Source organism: Leuresthes tenuis, unplaced genomic scaffold (genome assembly GCF_036924035.1).
Source record: "Leuresthes tenuis unplaced genomic scaffold, fLeuTen1.0.hap1 SCAF_14, whole genome shotgun sequence".
NCBI classification, from domain to species: domain Eukaryota; kingdom Metazoa; phylum Chordata; class Actinopteri; order Atheriniformes; family Atherinopsidae; genus Leuresthes; species Leuresthes tenuis.
The window spans coordinates 12,924,212-12,943,251 of record NW_027325368.1 but is presented as its reverse complement, the minus strand read 5'-3'; the positions used below and the strand labels follow the sequence as shown (position 1 = coordinate 12,943,251).

The window sequence follows — 19,040 nt, the reverse complement described above, 5'->3', positions numbered from 1 at the left end:
TAACTCGCGTTCAAACTGAGATGAAATCTCTCGCGAGATTTGTAACCTTCTGGTGGCGCTAGCATTAATGTTAGCTCTGCTGGTTTATTCTACAAACCCGTCCGCACGATTTCTGCCGCAGAGTAAATCGATTCTGGTTTGGAAGGTATTTTTTGAGAGGCGATTGAAGAGACAATAATGTAGTCGTTTGTCACTCGGTCTCATTCTTAGCTTTATGTTCATTTTGTGCGTGTGAGTTCTGTTAAGTTTAGCATTAATTTCTGTTTTCATCGCCGCACCCACCACATCCATCTAGTTTTATTGGGGGCTAGCAAGCTAAAGGCATTTGGGGGCTAATGTTGTCTTTGAGTCGGGCAGCAGGTGTAACGTTATTTGATTCATAGAAAACAATCAACTAGGAGAAACAATAGCCGTTGGTTTAGATTTTTAATTTGCGTATTTTGTTCATACTGACTAGCTCCCAAAATAACACCACCACCACAGTATTACCAGCTTGTAGCCTAGTAATTAAAGTACAGTAGTCATCATGACAGGTGAAAAGATACGCACCATGCGGAAGAACCACAACAAAGCAAACAAAAATGAGGAAATAATGGACACGTGCGATGAAACCTCTAACGGGACGATTCCTAACGGTACCAGTAACCATTTCAAGTCAAACAAGGCTTTTCATAAATCAGTCAAAACCTTGGCACTTCAGCAACAACAACAACAACAACAACTCAATGAAAACAACATCAACGGCAACTCATCAGTTGTCAGTGATGACAACAAGAACCCAATAATCTTGACAAGTGAGGACCTGGAGTTCCCTGTTCACGAATGCGTGTTCAAAGGAGACGTACGTCGGCTCTCCTCTCTCATCAGGACCCATAGCATCTCTCAGAAAGATGTCCATGGTAAGCTTCATGCTATTACCTGAGTGTATATGAGTGACCCGTTCAAGTGCTTTATGCACCCAGTGTTTCTGAATGCATTTTTTAAAGGATCAGCAATGTTTGCATTTATTTGCACTGCGGACATGGGCTCATTTTTTATTTTATTTTTTTTTTATCTCTGCAGGAAACACACCTCTCCACCTGGCTGTGATGCTGGGCCACAAAGGTAAAGCTGAATTTCATCAGAATGAAATGAATGCAATTGTTTTTTTTTTTAACCCTAACAATCTTTTGACAAGCACAAAATAAACCAGAATCATCCAAAGTCAGTATCTTCCAGAGCACATGTAATTGGGGTAAATGTTTTCTGTCCCATGAACTTGTTGCTGTCATTAATGTGGCTTTATTGAATTAACTTTTTGAATTCTACTGAAATGCCCCTTTTCGTAATGGTCTTTATATTTCTGCTGTCCTTACCATGTCTTATCCGACCTTTGTAGACTTGGCATTAAATAATCTTCATACTACACAGTAATTAAACTGAGATGGAGCCACATGGATCACTCACAAAAAAAGCCATTTCATGAGGACAAAGGCAACTGTAAATTAAGTAAGATAGTAGCAAAATTAGGATTTTGCTTCAAAGGGCTTTTATACTTTGTACACAATAAAAAAATCTCCACTCTTCAAAACTTAAGAAATCATTAAGACTGGAAAAACGGAGAAACAAGGAATTAGATTGGAATCTGGATTAGTTTGGTCAAGAAATTGATCACAACTTGCAAACAGAATTACTCGCTGAGTTTTGTCTGATTGTGGATTTCTTTATTATAAAAACACGTGTTTTAAATGGTGTCTTTCCTTGAATTTTAATTAAAATGAAACAGAAGAACAAATATAACATTCCACAGCTGTTCATGTTGACGTTGTGAGCAGTTAAATGCACAGCGCTAGCATGAGTGCTAGCTTTATCAGTGTAGGACGTTTAGTAGCCTGCTAAACTATGCATCTGGATGGAAAGTGGTGGCTGCAAACTTTACGTACACTGAGGGACAAGATTTCCGATATCCCAGTCATGAGAGACGCTATCTTGTTTGTGGCCTAAACTGAGAACTTTGGTCAGTCGGTGTCCTGTACTAGCATCCGTGGCTTTTAGATGGGACAGTGTTCCATATTGGTGGCACCTACACACTGACTTTTAGCGCTCAGTTGATCTGATTGTTTGAAGGTTGCTTGTGACATGTCTCTGTTACGGGGCTCGTTGCAACAAACCGTCCGGCATGTCTGTTTAACAGTTCATAGAACAGATTATTGATGTAGAGCGCGTTGCATTTGTCACTGATATCGTGTGCGTTTTCTCTTTCAGAGTGTGCTCTCCTGCTCCTGGCCCATAATGCACCTGTAAAGATAAAGAACGCACAGGGATGGAGTCCCCTTGCAGAAGCCATCAGCTACGGTGACAGGCAGATGAGTAAGTTATGCCAGTGCTGCTCTTCTGAGTTTTTCATGTTTCGATGTAATCTCAGTGGCATACCTGCAATCATGTAGTCTCTATGTTTTCACATTCGGAATGGATGCCTTCCGTCTGAGGGTGGATGCCTTTTGCTATTTGTGATTTGGTTATTCTGACAACTGGAATGGCTTTCTGTTTGAATGCTTATTTTGCAGCCGTGCTGTTAGGTGTCAGCTTTGATGGCTGTCATGTGTTCAGAAAGAAAAGTATTCCGTTTAACGACTCTGCTTTTGAGGGGGAGGTGGGGGGGTCTGAATCCAATATTATTTCCTGCTAAAATAGTTATTTTATATTATTATTTCCCATATCAAGTCTTCTCTTTAAAGAAACATTGTCATTTTACACATTGAACTTGTCAACTTCATGGTTTTTTTTAAAAAAAGTTTCAAATCAAAGGGTTTTAATACAGTTGGAGGTCACGGTATAGTAATGTCGAAATACCTTTTTATGAAACATGGAAACATGGCAGCTGCTATCTGGTCAGCCCAGTTCAAAAGCTAAAGGTAGGGATTAGCTCAGAGCATCCAGATGGGCTGGAAAGCTGCCTGTGCCACAGCTTATAATATTAGGAAGCCCTGAGCTTACAGCCCTGTGCTGTGATGCTATTGCTTTTACATTTTACATCCAGTGAAACAAGTTATTTGACATGTCGAAGGTGCCTACTGAACGAGGAGTCTTTCCTCGCTATAGGTTTGGTGTCAATTCTCTATGTTTTACTGAAGATACGTTGTCGTAAAGGGACAGAGTCCTTTATAATCTGTTTTTCTTGCTGTGCTAAACTGACGCTTTTAGATGGTGGCTTTTGGCTGTATAGGTGATATAACTGTGAATCATCAGCATCTTCTCCTTTCATTGCCTGCAGTGGAAGCTATGAGGCCTGGCAGTATGACCAAAAAAAAAAACCCAAACCTTGTTAGTATGCATCTCAGCTATCTTTGCCTGTCATGGCAGACTGACTGTGGACAGGGACTGGGACCTGGCGCTTTACTTTGAGAAGGTCACATCTCTCACATGGGGCCGCGGGGGGGGGAGGAGGGGACTGGGTATGTTCACATCATCAGCAAGGACATGGAAAGTCATGCTCTAGTGACACAGCAGGATATTTAGCTTTAGATTTCTGCTTAAATAGCGTGCGGCACACAGCTAGAAGCACATAGCGAGAATGAGAAATAGGGTTTGTGTGATACAACTTTTCATATGACACTGCAGTGTTGTCATCACTTTTTGCCTTTAGTCCTGTGTACGTTGTATCAGCAGCTCGTGTTCTTTGTGGAAATGACGTGGTGCGAGCGCCTTGTCAGCACTGCCTCGCCCAGTCAGATCCATTCTCAGTCCTGGCTGAACTAACCAGGACGCACCAAGATGTGCTGACTTACTGTCCGTCTGGTATCATTAATGGGTCACTGCTCAGTTTCTCAGAGACATGAGAGACACACATGTACTTTACGAGCTAATGACTTATATCTGCTTATTGAGTTGTTGCGGTCGGTGCCTTTGCAGTAATATGTGGCTTATTGCACTGTTATTATTATACACTCGATCATCCAAAACTTTTGGGACGAGAGGGTGAACAATGATGAATTTTGAAGCAAAAATGAAATGAGGATGGACACTTAATGATCACTTTGGGACGCACCTTTTCACTCGAATGTAATCATTTACTACTGCCATACTTTTATGCTGCCTATAATGTTCAGTTTTTGTTGTAAGCACTCAAAAAAACTGTGTCAGTTTGGTTAGATTCTCTTTAAACTGGGTTTACGTATTTTTTGCTATAAATACAGAATCTTATTAACTCGATGAGGGTTAATATTCCATTTATGGAAGAACCTAAGACTTAAGTATTGATTTATGTTAGATTTGATAGATTTACCTAAAACGGCTGGCACTGAGTAGTAGCCGATACCAAGGCTATCTCAAACAGATATTGTAGCTGTACATAGATTTGTTCTAATTGGGGAAGCAAGCTGAATCCATTCATTGAGGCCTGCAGAGAACAAAGTGCAAGTGGAAAGTTGAACACATGCCTTACAACAGTGGATGCACTCAGCAACTTCCCTGTGCTTTTGTATGTTTCTGTGCTGAATAATTCCTGTTCTTTTTCCCCAGTCACAGCAATACTGCGCAAGTTGAAGCAGCAGTCAAGGGAGAGTGTGGAGGACAAGAGGCCAAAATTACTCAAAGCCCTCAGGGAGGTGAGGATCACAGCTGGCTTCACTTATACAGACGTCACTGACACTTCAAGCTCATGCGTGCCACTGCTATGAATCTGCGCCATTGGAATTAATAAAAAATGTCCTGACTTCAGCCTGAGGTTACACAGTAAATAATCAAACATATTCCTGTAAATCTTAACAGCCCCGTGCTTTTTTTTTTCTCTTCTGTTGAACATATCAGATGAATCCTTCAGTTAAACATAAATTTGTGGGTTTTTTTTTATTATTTATGTATTTATTTTTCATTTGCAGCTTGGTGATTTTTACCTGGAGCTGCATTGGGACTTTCAGAGCTGGGGTAAGATTTATTATTACATATTCACACTATATAATATCGTTATTTTTTTTCACAAACATAAATGTGATGTACAAACCCTATTCTAAGACCCTGTTAAACATGTGATAGTCGATAAGACCGGCCCTCTGTTTTTGGGGTAATTTGTTAAAATGGCTCAATCTGTGTCTGTTAAGCATAGTTCATCCACCACAGATTAACTCATTCAGCACTTTTCTGTCATAGTGCCTTTGCTGTCCCGGATGCTGCCATCCGACGCCTGTAAAATCTACAAGCAGGGCATCAACATCAGGTAAGGCGGAGATGTCAGATAAAGGCTGTTCCCGAACCTGTAAGAAAGCGTTAAAATGCAGCAAATGGCTAACATTCAGGTCAAAAACTTCTTTTAGATCTGCTAAGTAGGACATTACAGTCTTCACACCCCCTCAATTCTCTGTCCTCTATCTTGATTTAGACTTGACACTACCCTCATAGACTTCAACGATATGAAGTGTCAGCGTGGAGACCTGAGCTTTATTTTCAACGGCGATGCCGCACCCTCCCAGTCCTTTGTGGTTCTGGACAACGAAGCAAAAGTTTACCAAAGAATACACCACGAGGTACGTGAGGGGTGTGACCAGAGCTGTGTCCGTCCTTCACTGTGTCACCAGCTGCTCGTTATGATAGGCGAGGTCTAACTCGTTATTGTCATCCCAAGGAGTCAGAGATGGAGACCGAAGAGGAAGTGGACATTCTGATGAGCAGTGACGTCTACTCTGCCACTCTGTCCACCAAGTCCATCACCTTCTCTCGCAGTCAGATTGGCTGGCTCTTCAGAGAGGATAAAACAGTAAGAAAACTATTTCTTTAAGTTTGGAGAAATGAAAGTCTAAATGTCTGTAAAGCACCAGCTTGTGTATCCTGTTGGATTGAATGGTCTCATTGAGTCTTAGTCCACAATTATCATTAAAACGACATCACCTCTTTTTCAAGTGGGGGTTATGTGAAGAACTTCGGAATACTCTGTATCTTACTTGGACTTACACAGACTTTTGCATCAGACTGTTGTTTACTTTGTCCATATTTCCTTCACTGAAGAATGTCCGTATTGCTATGAATCATTGCATGTGCAGTGGGGGGGTCGACGTCCCGTGCCACTCGTCAGCCGTGACTCAAAAGTCCACCAGTCTGATCACACAATGCCAGCCACGAGACCATGAGAATATGAATGAAAAATGGCTTTGATTCAAAGTAATGCCCAGCAGGGATCTGTCCAACAAGTCTGACAGTAAAAGTAAAGCGATGCGGTAACTTCTGACCTTCCAGTATCTGCTTGCTTTCTTTATAGGAGAGGGTTGGAAACTTCCTGGCTGACTTCTATGCAGTGAACGGCCTGGTGCTAGAGTCAAGGAAGCGGCGGGAGCACTTAAGTGAGGAGGACATCTTGAGGAACAAAGCCATCATGGAGAGCCTGAGTAAAGGAGGCAGCATCAGTGAGCAGAATTTTGAGGTAAAAAAAGAAAAAAAAAAGAAGTAATTCAATGTTGTTGTTTCATTTACAGGCAGTTAATAGAAGTAACATTTTACTATGTTGGTTATGCTGATGACTGATGTTCTCGTGTCCCCCAGCCTGTGAGGAGGCAGTCCCTCACCGCTCCAGTCGCCAACACCATTTCTTGGGAAGAGTACATTACTGCAGAGCACGGAAAGTAAGCATCTTAGACTTTCTGCAGTTTCGTCAGTCTTTGCTGTAATTGTCCAATTTATTCAGGGCAGCTACAAGAAAAGCCGTGTAACTGCTGAGTGTAATACATCTCTGAGCTTTTGCCTGTGTTTCTTCGCGCCTTCAGGCCTCCTCATCTTGGCCGAGAGCTTGTGTGTAAGGAAAGCAAAAAGAACTTCAAAGCTACTGTAGCCATGAGCCAGGATTTCCCTCTGGGCATTGAGTCGTAAGTATATCCCCGACCGCCTTAGATCTCTTTTTAAAGCTTTCTGTGCACGTTGATCTTGGGTGAATACACTTGGGATTTTAGACAAAGGAGTAGAGATTAAATAATTCAGATGATAAGACCCGATACATGAAAAGGCTTCACACTGATGGAGATTGTATTTAACCAAAAAAAACAAACTTCTTCTTCATGTGAGGACAAATGCTTTAGCTCGGCCGCCTCTTTCAAAGAATAGAATCTTTCTTTCTTTTTCTTTTTTTTCTCATTCACCAAACGGCACTTCAGATGCAGTTTTTCCACCTTTACTCGTTTGCAGTAGCCCTACGGAGTTTGCCTTCAAACAGCATTCCTGTGATGTGGAATCAGCGAGTGGCGACATCGCAGGGCGGGGGGGGGGGGGGGGCTGTCCATTACACACACGAGCATATCTGTGTAACTGTTCCTGACCGACCGCAAACAAAAATTTGGCGTTTTCCCGTTGCCTGAGCTACGTTATTATTTGACTTGGAAACAATAAATGAAATTGATAGTCAGTTATTTACTCCATTAATGATTTTTTGCTTAAAAAAAACATTTTTTCCAGTTATTTTTGTATATTTTTCTGGTTTGACATACCAGAAACCAAAAAAATGCGAGTTTTTTTTTTTTCAATGCACAAATTGATTTTATTTTCAGCGAAAAATGATGCTCAATAGATTAATAAGATTAGAGAAAATGCACACTGCAGAAGATATACGCAAGTTAAAATGGGTAGATGATGATGTAAGGTTCCGGCGGGATGTGTTGTGTAACTTAATTGCTTCATGCCCTCTAGTGAGTGAACCTTAATGGAGACAACATTAAAACCCCGTTATTTATCACAGCTAATGGCTTTTCAATGCGATTTTCTCCTTCGCATTTTCTGCTTTGAATTGTTTAAAGTACGTTTGCTGCTCCGATGATGTTCTGTTTAATGTCATAATCACAAAGACAAAACCAAAAAAAAAAAAAAATCACCAGTGCTGGAGTTTGAGAGAAATGATTATGTTTTATAGCAGATTACTTTTTTCCTTAAGCCTGGTTGGTCTTCTCCCCTCTAATTTGCACTGCCGGCTATTTACGGAGTCATTGTTTTTACCAGAGAGTTATGGAGTCATTTTTTCAGTGCGTCTGCTGTATTGGGACGCCACTGTTTGCCTCTGCCTTAAAGATTAAGATATGTTTGAGCTGCTGTACCGAGATCGCAGCGATTAGTGTATTCATATTGTTTTCAGTTAAGTGGTTTATCTGTTTCCACGACAGCCAGAACGCTGATTAGATCAAATCAAAAACTCTTACACTGGATGATAAATGTGCATCCTGTCCTGTGAAGGCTGTGCTAATCCAACATAAGTCAACAGTTAACATTAAGTTTAATTCCTGCTCTTCATACTGCAACTCGTAGATTTGTCTCTCATTTAATTGGATGTTTCTTAAAAGTTTATCTGAAGCTGAAACAAGTCTTCAGCAGTCGTTTCAAAGAAAAGTGACATCGCTTCAAACAGCGGCCGCGCTGTTTTTGCCTCGAAGCACAAATTTAAACAAACGTCGCTCGGAGTTAAAGCTATAAGCAACAAAATGTTGTTTTTTTCCCCCTCACACCTCCATCTGGGTAACATATCGCTAGAACAGCCCTGCACACGTGCAAACAGGTCATTCACTGGTGCTGCTTCTCGCTCTCACTGACTGAACAGATTAGCAGCATTAAAGGAGCTGTCGGGGGGGCAGAGCCGCTACTGTTCAGCAAGTCGGCACAACTGTGGGAAACGCATCGATAAAAGCAGGTCCTTTCATCCAGAGACAGGTTGGCGAAGTAGAGCGGGAAGTTCACTGCTGTGGATCTTAGTGAGGCCGCGCATGCAGGAGGAAATGCATTTCCACTTTTTCCAAAAAAAAAAAAGAAAATCTGATCTCAAGGAGTTTTATGTTCAGGTCCAGTTCTAGAAATGTTCTCTCTTCTAATTGTTTTCATCTCTAAAGAGTCAGGGGAAGCGTCCTCTATGCGCTAACTTTGAAATGGCATGAAAAAGAAGTCGGTGTGTGCTGGAGGACTGATTGAAGTTGCTGTAGCTTTTATATACCATCTGACTGCTGTCTGAAGGCTCATCCTGAAAAAGTCTTGTGAGAATTGATTAGATTTGGCCAGATCCAACGGCCATATTGGCCCCGAATGACGACCTAGTTTGATTAGCTTCTGGATGCATCATTTGCTGCATGTTAATTCTTTTTTTTTACACTTGTTTTTATTTATTTGGACTGATAAAAGTCTTATTCAGCTCAGTTAGCTGTTGTCCCCACATCTCCTCACCCATATGTCAGCGAGAGTCTTTATTCCCTCGTTATTTCCATTGACACGTTTCGTCCTCTGTGAGCTTTTGTAAGTTGAGTGGAGAAGAAAAAAAGCCCACCGACTCACTTTGCTCTGCCTCCAGGTTACTAAATGTGTTGGAAGTCATCGCCCCGTTCAAGCACTTCAACAAACTCAGAGAGTTTGTTCAGATGAAACTTCCCCCTGGGTTTCCCGTCAAACTCGGTACGTATCGACCCACCACTGCATTCCTGCGAGTGTGTCAGCTTCAAGAGGAGGATGGGGGGGAAAATGACATTGTCTTGTTTTGTTTTACTGCCTTGCAGACATCCCCGTCTTCCCCACCATCACAGCGACTGTCACCTTTCAGGAGTTCCGCTACGACGAATTTGACGAGTCTATTTTCGTCGTCCCTGCTGAATACAAGGAAGATCCCAGTCGCTTCCCAGACCTCTGATCCGTAAACACGGGCACGAGCGGGGAAAAGCCGGCAAGACCGAAGACTCCTTTATTGTCTTATTCTGTGTATATATATATATTAGCTGTTAGGAAGGGAAAGAAAAGGGAGGGGAGGGGAGGGGTGCTGGTCTTACTGATCAGTTACTGTTCATTTTGCTTGTTCCCAAAGCAAATCGATGCAAGGAGATGTTACAGAGTGCCATCTGACATGGAGATGAGTGTTGGCATTGTTTTGGTGAAAGGAGGGGTGGCTTTCATTGTACTCACTGTTCACAAACGGCGCAGGTAAAGCTGCTGCTCTCTGCTGCTGTCCTCTACTGTGAAAGCTGTCAGGCGACACCGTTTTAATATTTTCATATGTAAATAATTCATTGCTCATCTTCAATTAACAACAAAAAAGAATCACAAATATAACTATATCCTCCAACTGACCTTACCATTAATTTATATATTACCTACTGTATATACATATATATGTATAAATATCTATATATATATATATATGTATATATAAGGAGTAACACTGTGTAGCAATACATTTCAAGTACGTACGAATGTTTTTAACCCACTGGGATAAGATTTAGCATAAACAAAGACATTTGCAGTTCAGTATTGAAGCCTTTTCCCTGTACAGGACGCAGTCTCCTGTGTTTTCAGGTTAGCTCATCTTACCTCTCAGCCGTCTCTATGTTATGTTGTGATAGTATGAATTCTGTGCTCTGTGCGAGTGAATAACTGTACTGTATTGAGGATTGTTCTGTGTAGGTTTGTGTGTGGGAGAACCCAGAAGGGATATCAGGTAAACTCTTATTGGTTTAACACTGCACTGATGTTTAAGGCATGCTATGGCTGCGTTGGCCCCATGGATCACACGAATCTTTAAGCTGCGCTCTCTAAACTTTTGTTTTCTTACCTGCAGACGCGCCGCTTTTTAGATTAAGGGAAAAAAAACTGAAACACTAACACTTTGAAACAACTTTTAGTGCTCAAGAATGATCTCTGGTTGGTAGTCTGCACACGACTTTTATTCTGAAATATGCATATATATATATATATATATATATATATGAAACAAATGAGAAAAATTGAGCTGTGAAGTTGATTAAGCTGGATGTTCTTAGTGTCCAGGCAGAAAATAATCTTATCCTTTGAGTTTTTGCTGGCTTCAGCTAATATGTACTGCAACCATACCTACTTCACATCCCTTTAAATAAAGCACCAGCATCATGTTTCAATGATCTTGTGTCTGCATCATTACGTTAAGCCAAAGGCAAACTTCTTCCTTCTTATTTTTCCTTTGAAAATATAAATAAAAGTCCCCATTTGGTTCAATGAGCTGTAAAAAGCAGTTTCCCTCCAGATCTGAAAGGACTTTTTTTTCTTGCATCACCTTCCCCAGTTTGAGGTAAAGTCACAACTAAGAAACTCTCAGCTCTTCAAACAGATTTTATTATATAAAAGAAATCCTTGATAAAACACTTCCAGATAAGAAGCAAGATGTTTTGTGAATGAGGAGAAAGAGGCCTGAGTGTTACACCACAACACTAAACAAAAATTAAAAGATACAATACGTGAAGTGACAAAATCTGAAGCAAAGCAAGTCTACTTCCAGTTTAACCAACTGCATCTGATGACGAAGAGCAGCTAAATAAAAAGAAACCAAGAAAAAAAAAAAAGCCATTGGGCAAACAACTCTACACTGTACATTTTCAAAAGAGCAGACTTGTCTTCTGTACGATAAACCGATACATGTCAAACACTTCACATTTTAAATTTACCCCAGTGGGAAAAACTTTTTAAGCATGTTTACAACCGAAATGGAGGGATAATGTGGGACAAAGCAGGGCGGATCACTCAGTCGCTGACATCCATGTCCTCTTCGTGACGATCCTCGGCACCGTTAACTTTGGCCTGCTTCACGAGCCGCGCTGTGCCGTTACCCTCCACAGACTGAGGAGACAAAGCAGAGTCGTCTGAATCCTTTCTGCCCCTCTCCTTCTCGCTATCATATCCTTGTTCTTCTTCATCATAATCTCTGGTGATCTGTAAAAGGAAACCAATGGGTCATGTGACATCTTCAGGCACACAGTCTGGCTAACAGAACAGTGATGCCCCTGCTGTCTGAGAATAAACAGAACAAACCAACCTTAACATCTCCTTTCTCTCCGTCTGATTTCCTTTCCCGCTCCCGTTCTTTGTCTTTACTTTTCTTCTTCTTGCTGGTGGAGCGCTCTCGCTCCTCACGGATGCGCTCTTTATCACTCCTGCGGTCTCTCTCTCTTTCTTTATCCTTCTTCTTTTCCTTCTTGTGCCTGCACAGGACAGATAAGAAACCACATAAAAATACAGATTTAACTTTTTAAAAGTTCATCTTGAAATAAACAAGCGTGCACCGAAACTTAACAGGATTAAATGTATGATCGCACCAACCTTCGAGGAGATGGAGAAGGAGAAACTTTCCTCTTGGGAGACTTCTTAGGAGATCGAGTGATGCTGCGACTTCTCCTGCGTCTCCTGTGAAGCAGAACAGGACAAGAAGGCCAAGATGTTCATTTCATTTGATTCCATCTGATGAACTTAATCTCTACCTGGAGGCCTGAGCTGTACTCACCGGCTTATACTACGTGACCTCCTGGCAGTGCTGTAGCTTTTGGGTGGCGTTTTCGATCTTCTTCTCCCCACATCCTCTTTCTTTCTCTCTCTAAAATAATAAATAAAATGCAACGATATCTCACAAGCTCTCCAACTGTTAATGCATGCTCGACAGAAAGCTTCTGCACAGTGAACCCACCTGGATCTGCTTCGAGATCGCCTGCCTCTGTCTCTGGAGTGGGTGTGTCTCCTGCGTGGGCTTTTGGAGCGCCTTCTGCTTCTTGAACGTGATCTGCGCCTTGATCGGCTCCTGGTTCGCCTGCGACTAGACATTTGAAGCATCGAAGTTACTTGTCAGTTCACAAAAAGTCCATCCATCTCAGCTGTTCTGACAGCTGTATTACCTGTGTCTTGAACGGGATCTGGATCGTCTTCTTCTGGACCTGGACCGGGACCGAGAGTGCTTCTTTTTGCTGTCCTTATCTGTAAAACATCAAAGACTTTTCAATGTACAGTATTTTGTGCTTCGCGATTGGTTTTCTAAATTGCAGAGAGATCTAGATGTAAAACGTGGGAAATGAAGTGACCTTAATACAGCTGCTTAAACGACACTGCAGCGAGTAAAGAAAAACTTATTTCAGCCTTGAAAACCAAAATCATAGCTGGGAGGTCATCTGAACTTTTGTGCACTCACGTCCAGGTTCAATAGCTGCAGAGATGAGTGACTGGGCCTCTCTGACTCTCTTCATGGCCTCCTCAATCTCTTTATTAGATGCGTCAGCCTTTAGGCTTGCACTCAGGTTTAATCCAGCAGCCAAGGGGTTCAGTCTAAACAAAGAAATGTCAATTAATTAACTCGTTATTACTTTAAAACACACAGAACTATTCATTTAGCCAGTATAACAGTAAAGTGTCTTTGCACAGACTTACTTTGGATCCGTCATCATCTTTAACAGCTGATCAGCAGCCTGTGAGAAGAGAGAAGAAAAAGGGTTGTCAGATCAATTAGACTGCACATTCAGCCATTAAGATTCAGAAGTATTCAGCAATACTCATAAACAGCTCCCACCTGGGGATTCATATTGGGTCCCGGGAATCCAAATGCTGCCATTGCATCCATGTTTGGACCACCAAAAGGATTCGCTCCAAGCTGGAACGACAAGATACATTTTATTTTGCCAACCGTTAACATTCAAACTAATCAAAAGGGCAATGTTGCTGGAAAGTTACATTTCTCACCTTAAAAAGAGACACAAAAAAATGATAACTGCAGCTATAAACCTTCAAACTACAAGGAAATGTGGACTAAAATATGAAATCTAGAATTGTGTAATTTCTGTAACAACTCCAACTGCCGATGAAATTATGCACAATTATCTTCGACTCCAAAACTGCTACCAGGTGGAATTCAAGAGGATTTTCTTTCCCATGTGGGCTTCTATGTAATGCTTATGAGTAATCAGCGTCTTACCTGAAGTAGACTGCAAAGTCCTCTTAGTTTAGAGAACAGAAATGTTTCTTGACAAAGTCATAGCAGTTCAACCAAGAACTACACTGGATATTTACATTGTATCACTTATGCATCAAACACTTCCCCCTTCACAGAAGACCTGTGTGGCAGCATGGTCTGTGGTAGGTTCAATAACAATCAGGTTCCAACAATCTTTGGCGAGATGGACCGGGTTACATTACCCACTTCATGAAACTATCTGATGCAGAGGTAACACAATATAAAAGATGCACATTATCGGGTTTACCTGCACTGTTACAAAAACCATTTAGGTTTCACTTCTTTTATTTTGTTAAAAATGTCCCCTCTCTGGGTAGCTTTCAACTTCACTTCGCCCGTCAGCCTTTGATAATCCAGCTGGCACTTTGATCTCCGTCTACTGCAGGTATAGTCTGACTACTCATAAGGACTTCACGCAACCCCACTGCAAAAACGCTAAATATCCCTTTGGGATGTTATGGAGTTGACAACAACATGTGCGTTGGCCTACACTCCCCGCCTCTGTACGCTGACAGCCAAACGATATTCCATTTTGTATCAGACATCAAAGTTTTATAGGTGACATAGATATGCAGATTCTTTTTTTCTAGTACTCTTGGAATTTCACACGCTAGCTGATATGTTATATGTTGTGATGTCAGAGTTGGTAATAAAAAGTGAGTGTTAAATCTTACGCCTGGATTGGGAATGGGATTCGGTGTTGGAAGAAGGCCTCCTCCAGGCAGAATTCCTGCAACAGCATTTGCTGGGGCCAACAGGGACAAAGCTTTAGCCTCATCTGGAATAGATCCTACATGAAAATACAAAACAGGCATTAGAAGGGAATGTCTACACACAGAAAAAATACAGACAAGACGTTTTTTGGAAAAGACAGGGAAAAGAAAAAAAAAAGTCTTCTCACTGCATTTCTTCAATTTAGGTTAAAAGAAAAAGTGTCACCTTACAGATCAGAGTTCCCTTAACTCAAAATAATCATTGCAGTGACATAAATATTGGTGGAATAAATCACACTACTCCAATTAACACTGCCAAGAATGTATCACCTGAATGTGTTTTTTAAGTCATGAACCAAACGTTAGCAAGCACAGGTGCTTCTCCAGTTGGGTGTGCCCTCAATTTTCATTTAGATGTTTACTGAAACAAGCGACTCACGCTGGCGGCTTCGCTACTAAAAGCACACAGAGAAAAATCGAGATACACACAACAAAGAGAATTTTAGGGATTTGGCAAGAACACTAAACAAGCTATCAGTGTCTACTTACCAAAAACACATTTCAGAGGATTAAGTGGTTATATGCTAAAAGGTGACAAAATTCAGAGTAGGTAGCGTGCCTGCTGTACAGCAATAGCTTAAAATCCTTACCTCACACTGAATCAATTAACCACACCTTAAAAGAGGAAGTTTTGAAGTTTCTTTTCACACTCCAATTAAAAAAAAAATATTGGATTAATAAAAAATAACACTGTTTACTTTAAATATACTACACCTTTCTAAAATATGGGAAATTAAGCACGTTATAATCATCTCGCTCTTAATTCATTCCCAATGCAACTTATTCACAAAATGACATGACCTAAGTATGGACACACAACAGTGACAACATTTAAATACAAGAGCACACTGGAGAGAGAAATTGCTGCAGGACACAAAACTGTTGGATGGTATTTTCAGCAGGGCCTGGTATACAGGACTGGCTGAGCCAGGAAAAAGAACTGTAAAACACAACAACAAAAGAAGACCACTGTTAAAGAGAATATTGTACCAACATTGTGACATGTCGGGGTGGCTATCTTAGACAGTTTATGACAAGAACGGAGTTTTAAAATCTGGGTATCTACTCCTGTACTTCTCGCACCCCATAGATCCAAAGTGTTACTCCTCATTGAGTCCAAGTTTAACGAATACTTTTCAGAAAACCTTTTTTTAAGCTAGTCCAAAGAGTAGGCTTCCTGAACATTGTGATTTTTGAAGTATTTCTACAAAACATTTTATCCCCAGAGCCAAATAACCAATTTCAAAGTTACTTAGTCACCCTTTTAAAAAAATAATGAGACTGGGAATGTTATTTTTCACTGTCAAAAGCCTCATGAAAAGATCAAATAAAACTATTCATCTCTCATTACTCATCTTCACATCGTTAAAATATGAATTAATTTTGATAAAAGTCTCCCAAAACAGCAGGGTTAGCAGGGTTTACTAAGACAAAAAAAAGAAAAGAAACATCTGTTAGATATTATTTTCAGTTGTAGATTCTTACACATATCTTAAGTATTCACAGGAGGATAGTGCCCATGACTCGGACTCAAACTCAGTGTAATGAATAAATTATATATTCTGTCGTTTTCAGTCCTTCTGGCATCGAGGAACTTGCTGACATTTAAAATATGAAGAATAGAGTCATATTTAGCTGTAAAGGGACAATCCTTTATCAATAAAATGAATGGCCAAGCAGCACTCCAGTATTTGAAAACACTGCATTGTAAGCACTTTTTCCAAGGACATCCCCCATATCTGACCTTTATAACCTAAACTCAATCTCCTTGGCAAGAAAAAAATAATCAAATAGAGGGAAAGAGAAAGACCAGGCAGAGACAGAATAGAGGACAAAGAGAGGGGTGGGGCTTGAATGCTTGCTGGCCTTTGCAAATGTCTACAATTCCCTGTTGGCAGGTAGAGGACCACTTTCAGCCATCAACGAGGGGGCTGCTTTTGCCTTCTTCACTACAAAAATCACACACACACACACACATACACACACAAATAACAGAGAGAGGTTTAACAGTGGGTAGTCCAATACGGGGGAGAAAAAAAATGTGCATATGGTAAAGTATTTTTCTACTTTACTTTCAAACTTCAAGGACGTCCACTGCAGGAATGTTCAACTTCTCGAGTGTGAAATAGATTTTGGTATACTGTTCTTTCTACGAGCAGCGCAAACTGTTTTTATTTGACAAAGGCTTGAAGTAAAATAGAAAAAAAAAAAAAGAAGATTGACGGAATTTGACGCTCATACAAATATGAAACATCCTACCACAGTATACCAAATAAATCTGATAAACGAAGTCTGTTTCATAGACTTCTTAAGGTAACCTAAAGGACAGCATAACCAGCTTAAAAAGATCTTAAAAAGCTTGCAAACAAACCAAGGTGAGTGGACTTGTGCAAGTAAAGAAAATTAAAAAAAAAGGAACAGATGGATCTTTTACTTGTTTGCACAGTCAAAATTCACAAGTCATGCCATTCTAACAAAAGGAAGGATGCTTTCAAGAGGCATAATGATGAAACAAACCTTCAGCAAAAGGGACCACAATCAACGCTCTATCCACAAACACAGTGTTGGTCAGATGCTGAGACACTCCCACAGACTCTGGCTCCTGGAACTTCACAAAGCACACCCGCGAAGTCACCGGCATAGGAGAATCACTGTTAAAGAATTCAAAAATGTGACATTGAAAGTTAGAAGACTGCAAACTGAGATGGCCAATCTATGACTGTTGTCAAAACTATGTGCACTGAACATAATGTTGATGTATTTTATCCTTTTAATATTCAAAGTCTCATTGGCACAGTCTCAAACAACAACAAAAAACAGACAGTATACAGAAAATAAATATACTTAGAGATAAGAATTAACCAACTATAAATATCAACACTAAATAAATACAGTTACATGTAACATTTACAGGATGAAAAAAAATTCTGTTAAAGTTTTCTTTTACATATCTAACCACTTACATACTTCCCTACCCAACTCTTTCTATATAAATATATGTATAAATAAACACTTTTGCATTTCAAGTGATGCCATAAAGCACAATCTTCAAGCAAAGGATTTAACATGTTCAGATTTTATATCAGTGTGTTTATTCCCCTCTGCCATCAATTTAAAACATTTATGTATTGATATATGTTAAACGAAATCAATCCCAAAAAACCAAGATGACTTCACTTTAAATTCTTTGAAATTGTGACTGGAATTTTAGCTATCCTTCGGCTTATTTTATGATTACCAACATTGTGATGAGCAACGAAAACAGCTACTTGTTATGAATGAAGTTGCACTCATAGTAACAAAACATGGAGAAAAAAAAACATAGCTTCCCAACGTTGACTGTTTACGCTTCCTCTTTTGTTGAAAATATAATAGGGAACAGTCACTGTCCCATTTTTAACCTCTTAATATTTATTAAATACCAGATAGTAATCATTAGCTTTACGTATAACATAACAAATGTCTAAGGTAGGGTGAAAAGTACTATTGGTGTTGACCAAGCTACCGCTTGGTACGTAAGATCAGCTAAGGGTTAGCCACCGTTTTTGGTTAGCATGGGCCTACGTTTCCGTTAAACAAGTATACCCTGTTTAAACAAAACAATATTTATACATACCCATCACTGTCCTACTTTTAACGTTAACCTAGTGAATTGACTATTAGTTGTTCAACTTACTCTGGTGGAAACAACTTTAATTCTTCGATAGTTCCCAGAAAACCAAACAATGTTCTCATCTGTTCCGACGTTGTGCTCGGCGACACGTTGGTCACTTGGACCACCTTCGTCGTGTAACTCATTTTTACGGCCAAATTTTTTTACCGTACAGTACCTAACTCGTTAAACACAAATTTAAACTTACAGTAATGCCTATTTGCTGTAAATTAATTAAATCTGTTTGTAAATATTTAGCTGGCTAAACGTTAGCTATCGACTAAAACGACAGACGACTGTCGAACCTCGCCGCCATATTGGGAAATTTACGAACGTAGTGCGCATGCGTAGACTTGAACAGAGAGTGTGTGTGTGTGTGTGTGGGGGGGGGGGGTAATGTCACAGATCAGATTTTTTATTTTTTATATATATTTTTGTTTGTTTTTAGTTCTTTATGTTTTCTTCTATATTTTATCAGATTTAACTTGCACACCGGCCCAGGGAAGACCAGAGCGGTGTAAATTTCCAATAAGGCACTGGGGAAGACTGTAACGGAGAGAGACCTGCCATTAATAACCACTAGAGGTCGCCCTCTCGCGTGATGCAAACAAGGCCTGAGTAATCGTCTAAACATCCATAGTGTACATTTTAGGACATCCGTGTGTCCCTTTTACCGTCACTGTTTCTGCTTCGTGTGTCATTATCTTTCCACAGGCAAATGTATAAATTCATCTGCTAAAGTACTTGTTACGTCCTTGTCTTTTTAATTTTTTCTTTAAATATTTCAATTTAACATTTTCATTTAATTTTACTCAATAACATTCATGGGATTTTAGTAATTACTTATCAAATTATCAATATATCAATATCAATATCAATATCAAATCAAACTTATATG

The 19,040-nt window shown here is 40.1% G+C and overlaps 2 protein-coding genes across 4 annotated transcripts; one reads left to right on the top strand and one right to left on the bottom strand.

The window, feature by feature from the left end:
• The first annotated feature begins 33 nt into the window (after window positions 1-33).
• Window positions 34-10,853, top strand: LOC140268445 (ankyrin repeat domain-containing protein 13C-like). The gene is made up of 13 exons (XM_072363306.1): window positions 34-899; window positions 1,063-1,104; window positions 2,245-2,349; window positions 4,501-4,586; window positions 4,860-4,905; window positions 5,128-5,194; window positions 5,357-5,501; window positions 5,600-5,731; window positions 6,230-6,391; window positions 6,511-6,590; window positions 6,732-6,830; window positions 9,281-9,381; window positions 9,483-10,853. The coding sequence occupies exons 1-13, from the start codon at window positions 527-529 to the stop codon at window positions 9,611-9,613; spliced, it is 1,569 nt and encodes a 522-aa protein (XP_072219407.1). The 5' UTR covers window positions 34-526; the 3' UTR covers window positions 9,614-10,853.
• Window positions 10,854-11,048: 195 nt separating this feature from the next.
• On the bottom strand, window positions 11,049-18,471 carry LOC140268446 (uncharacterized). Of its 3 annotated transcripts, none has more exons than XM_072363307.1 (12): window positions 18,167-18,471; window positions 17,008-17,141; window positions 14,392-14,507; window positions 13,277-13,357; window positions 13,138-13,175; window positions 12,902-13,035; window positions 12,612-12,690; window positions 12,407-12,532; window positions 12,227-12,316; window positions 12,046-12,129; window positions 11,762-11,927; window positions 11,049-11,658 (listed from the first exon to the last, which is right to left on the bottom strand). In XM_072363307.1, the coding sequence occupies exons 1-12, from the start codon at window positions 18,286-18,288 to the stop codon at window positions 11,470-11,472; spliced, it is 1,359 nt and encodes a 452-aa protein (XP_072219408.1). In that variant the 5' UTR covers window positions 18,289-18,471; the 3' UTR covers window positions 11,049-11,469. The 3 variants fall into 3 exon arrangements, with proteins under 3 accessions (XP_072219408.1, XP_072219409.1, XP_072219410.1); XM_072363308.1 differs by having other exon boundaries at window positions 11,049-11,565; XM_072363309.1 differs by lacking the exons at window positions 17,008-17,141; window positions 18,167-18,471 and adding an exon at window positions 14,761-16,975.
• Between the last annotated feature and the right edge of the window lie 569 nt (window positions 18,472-19,040).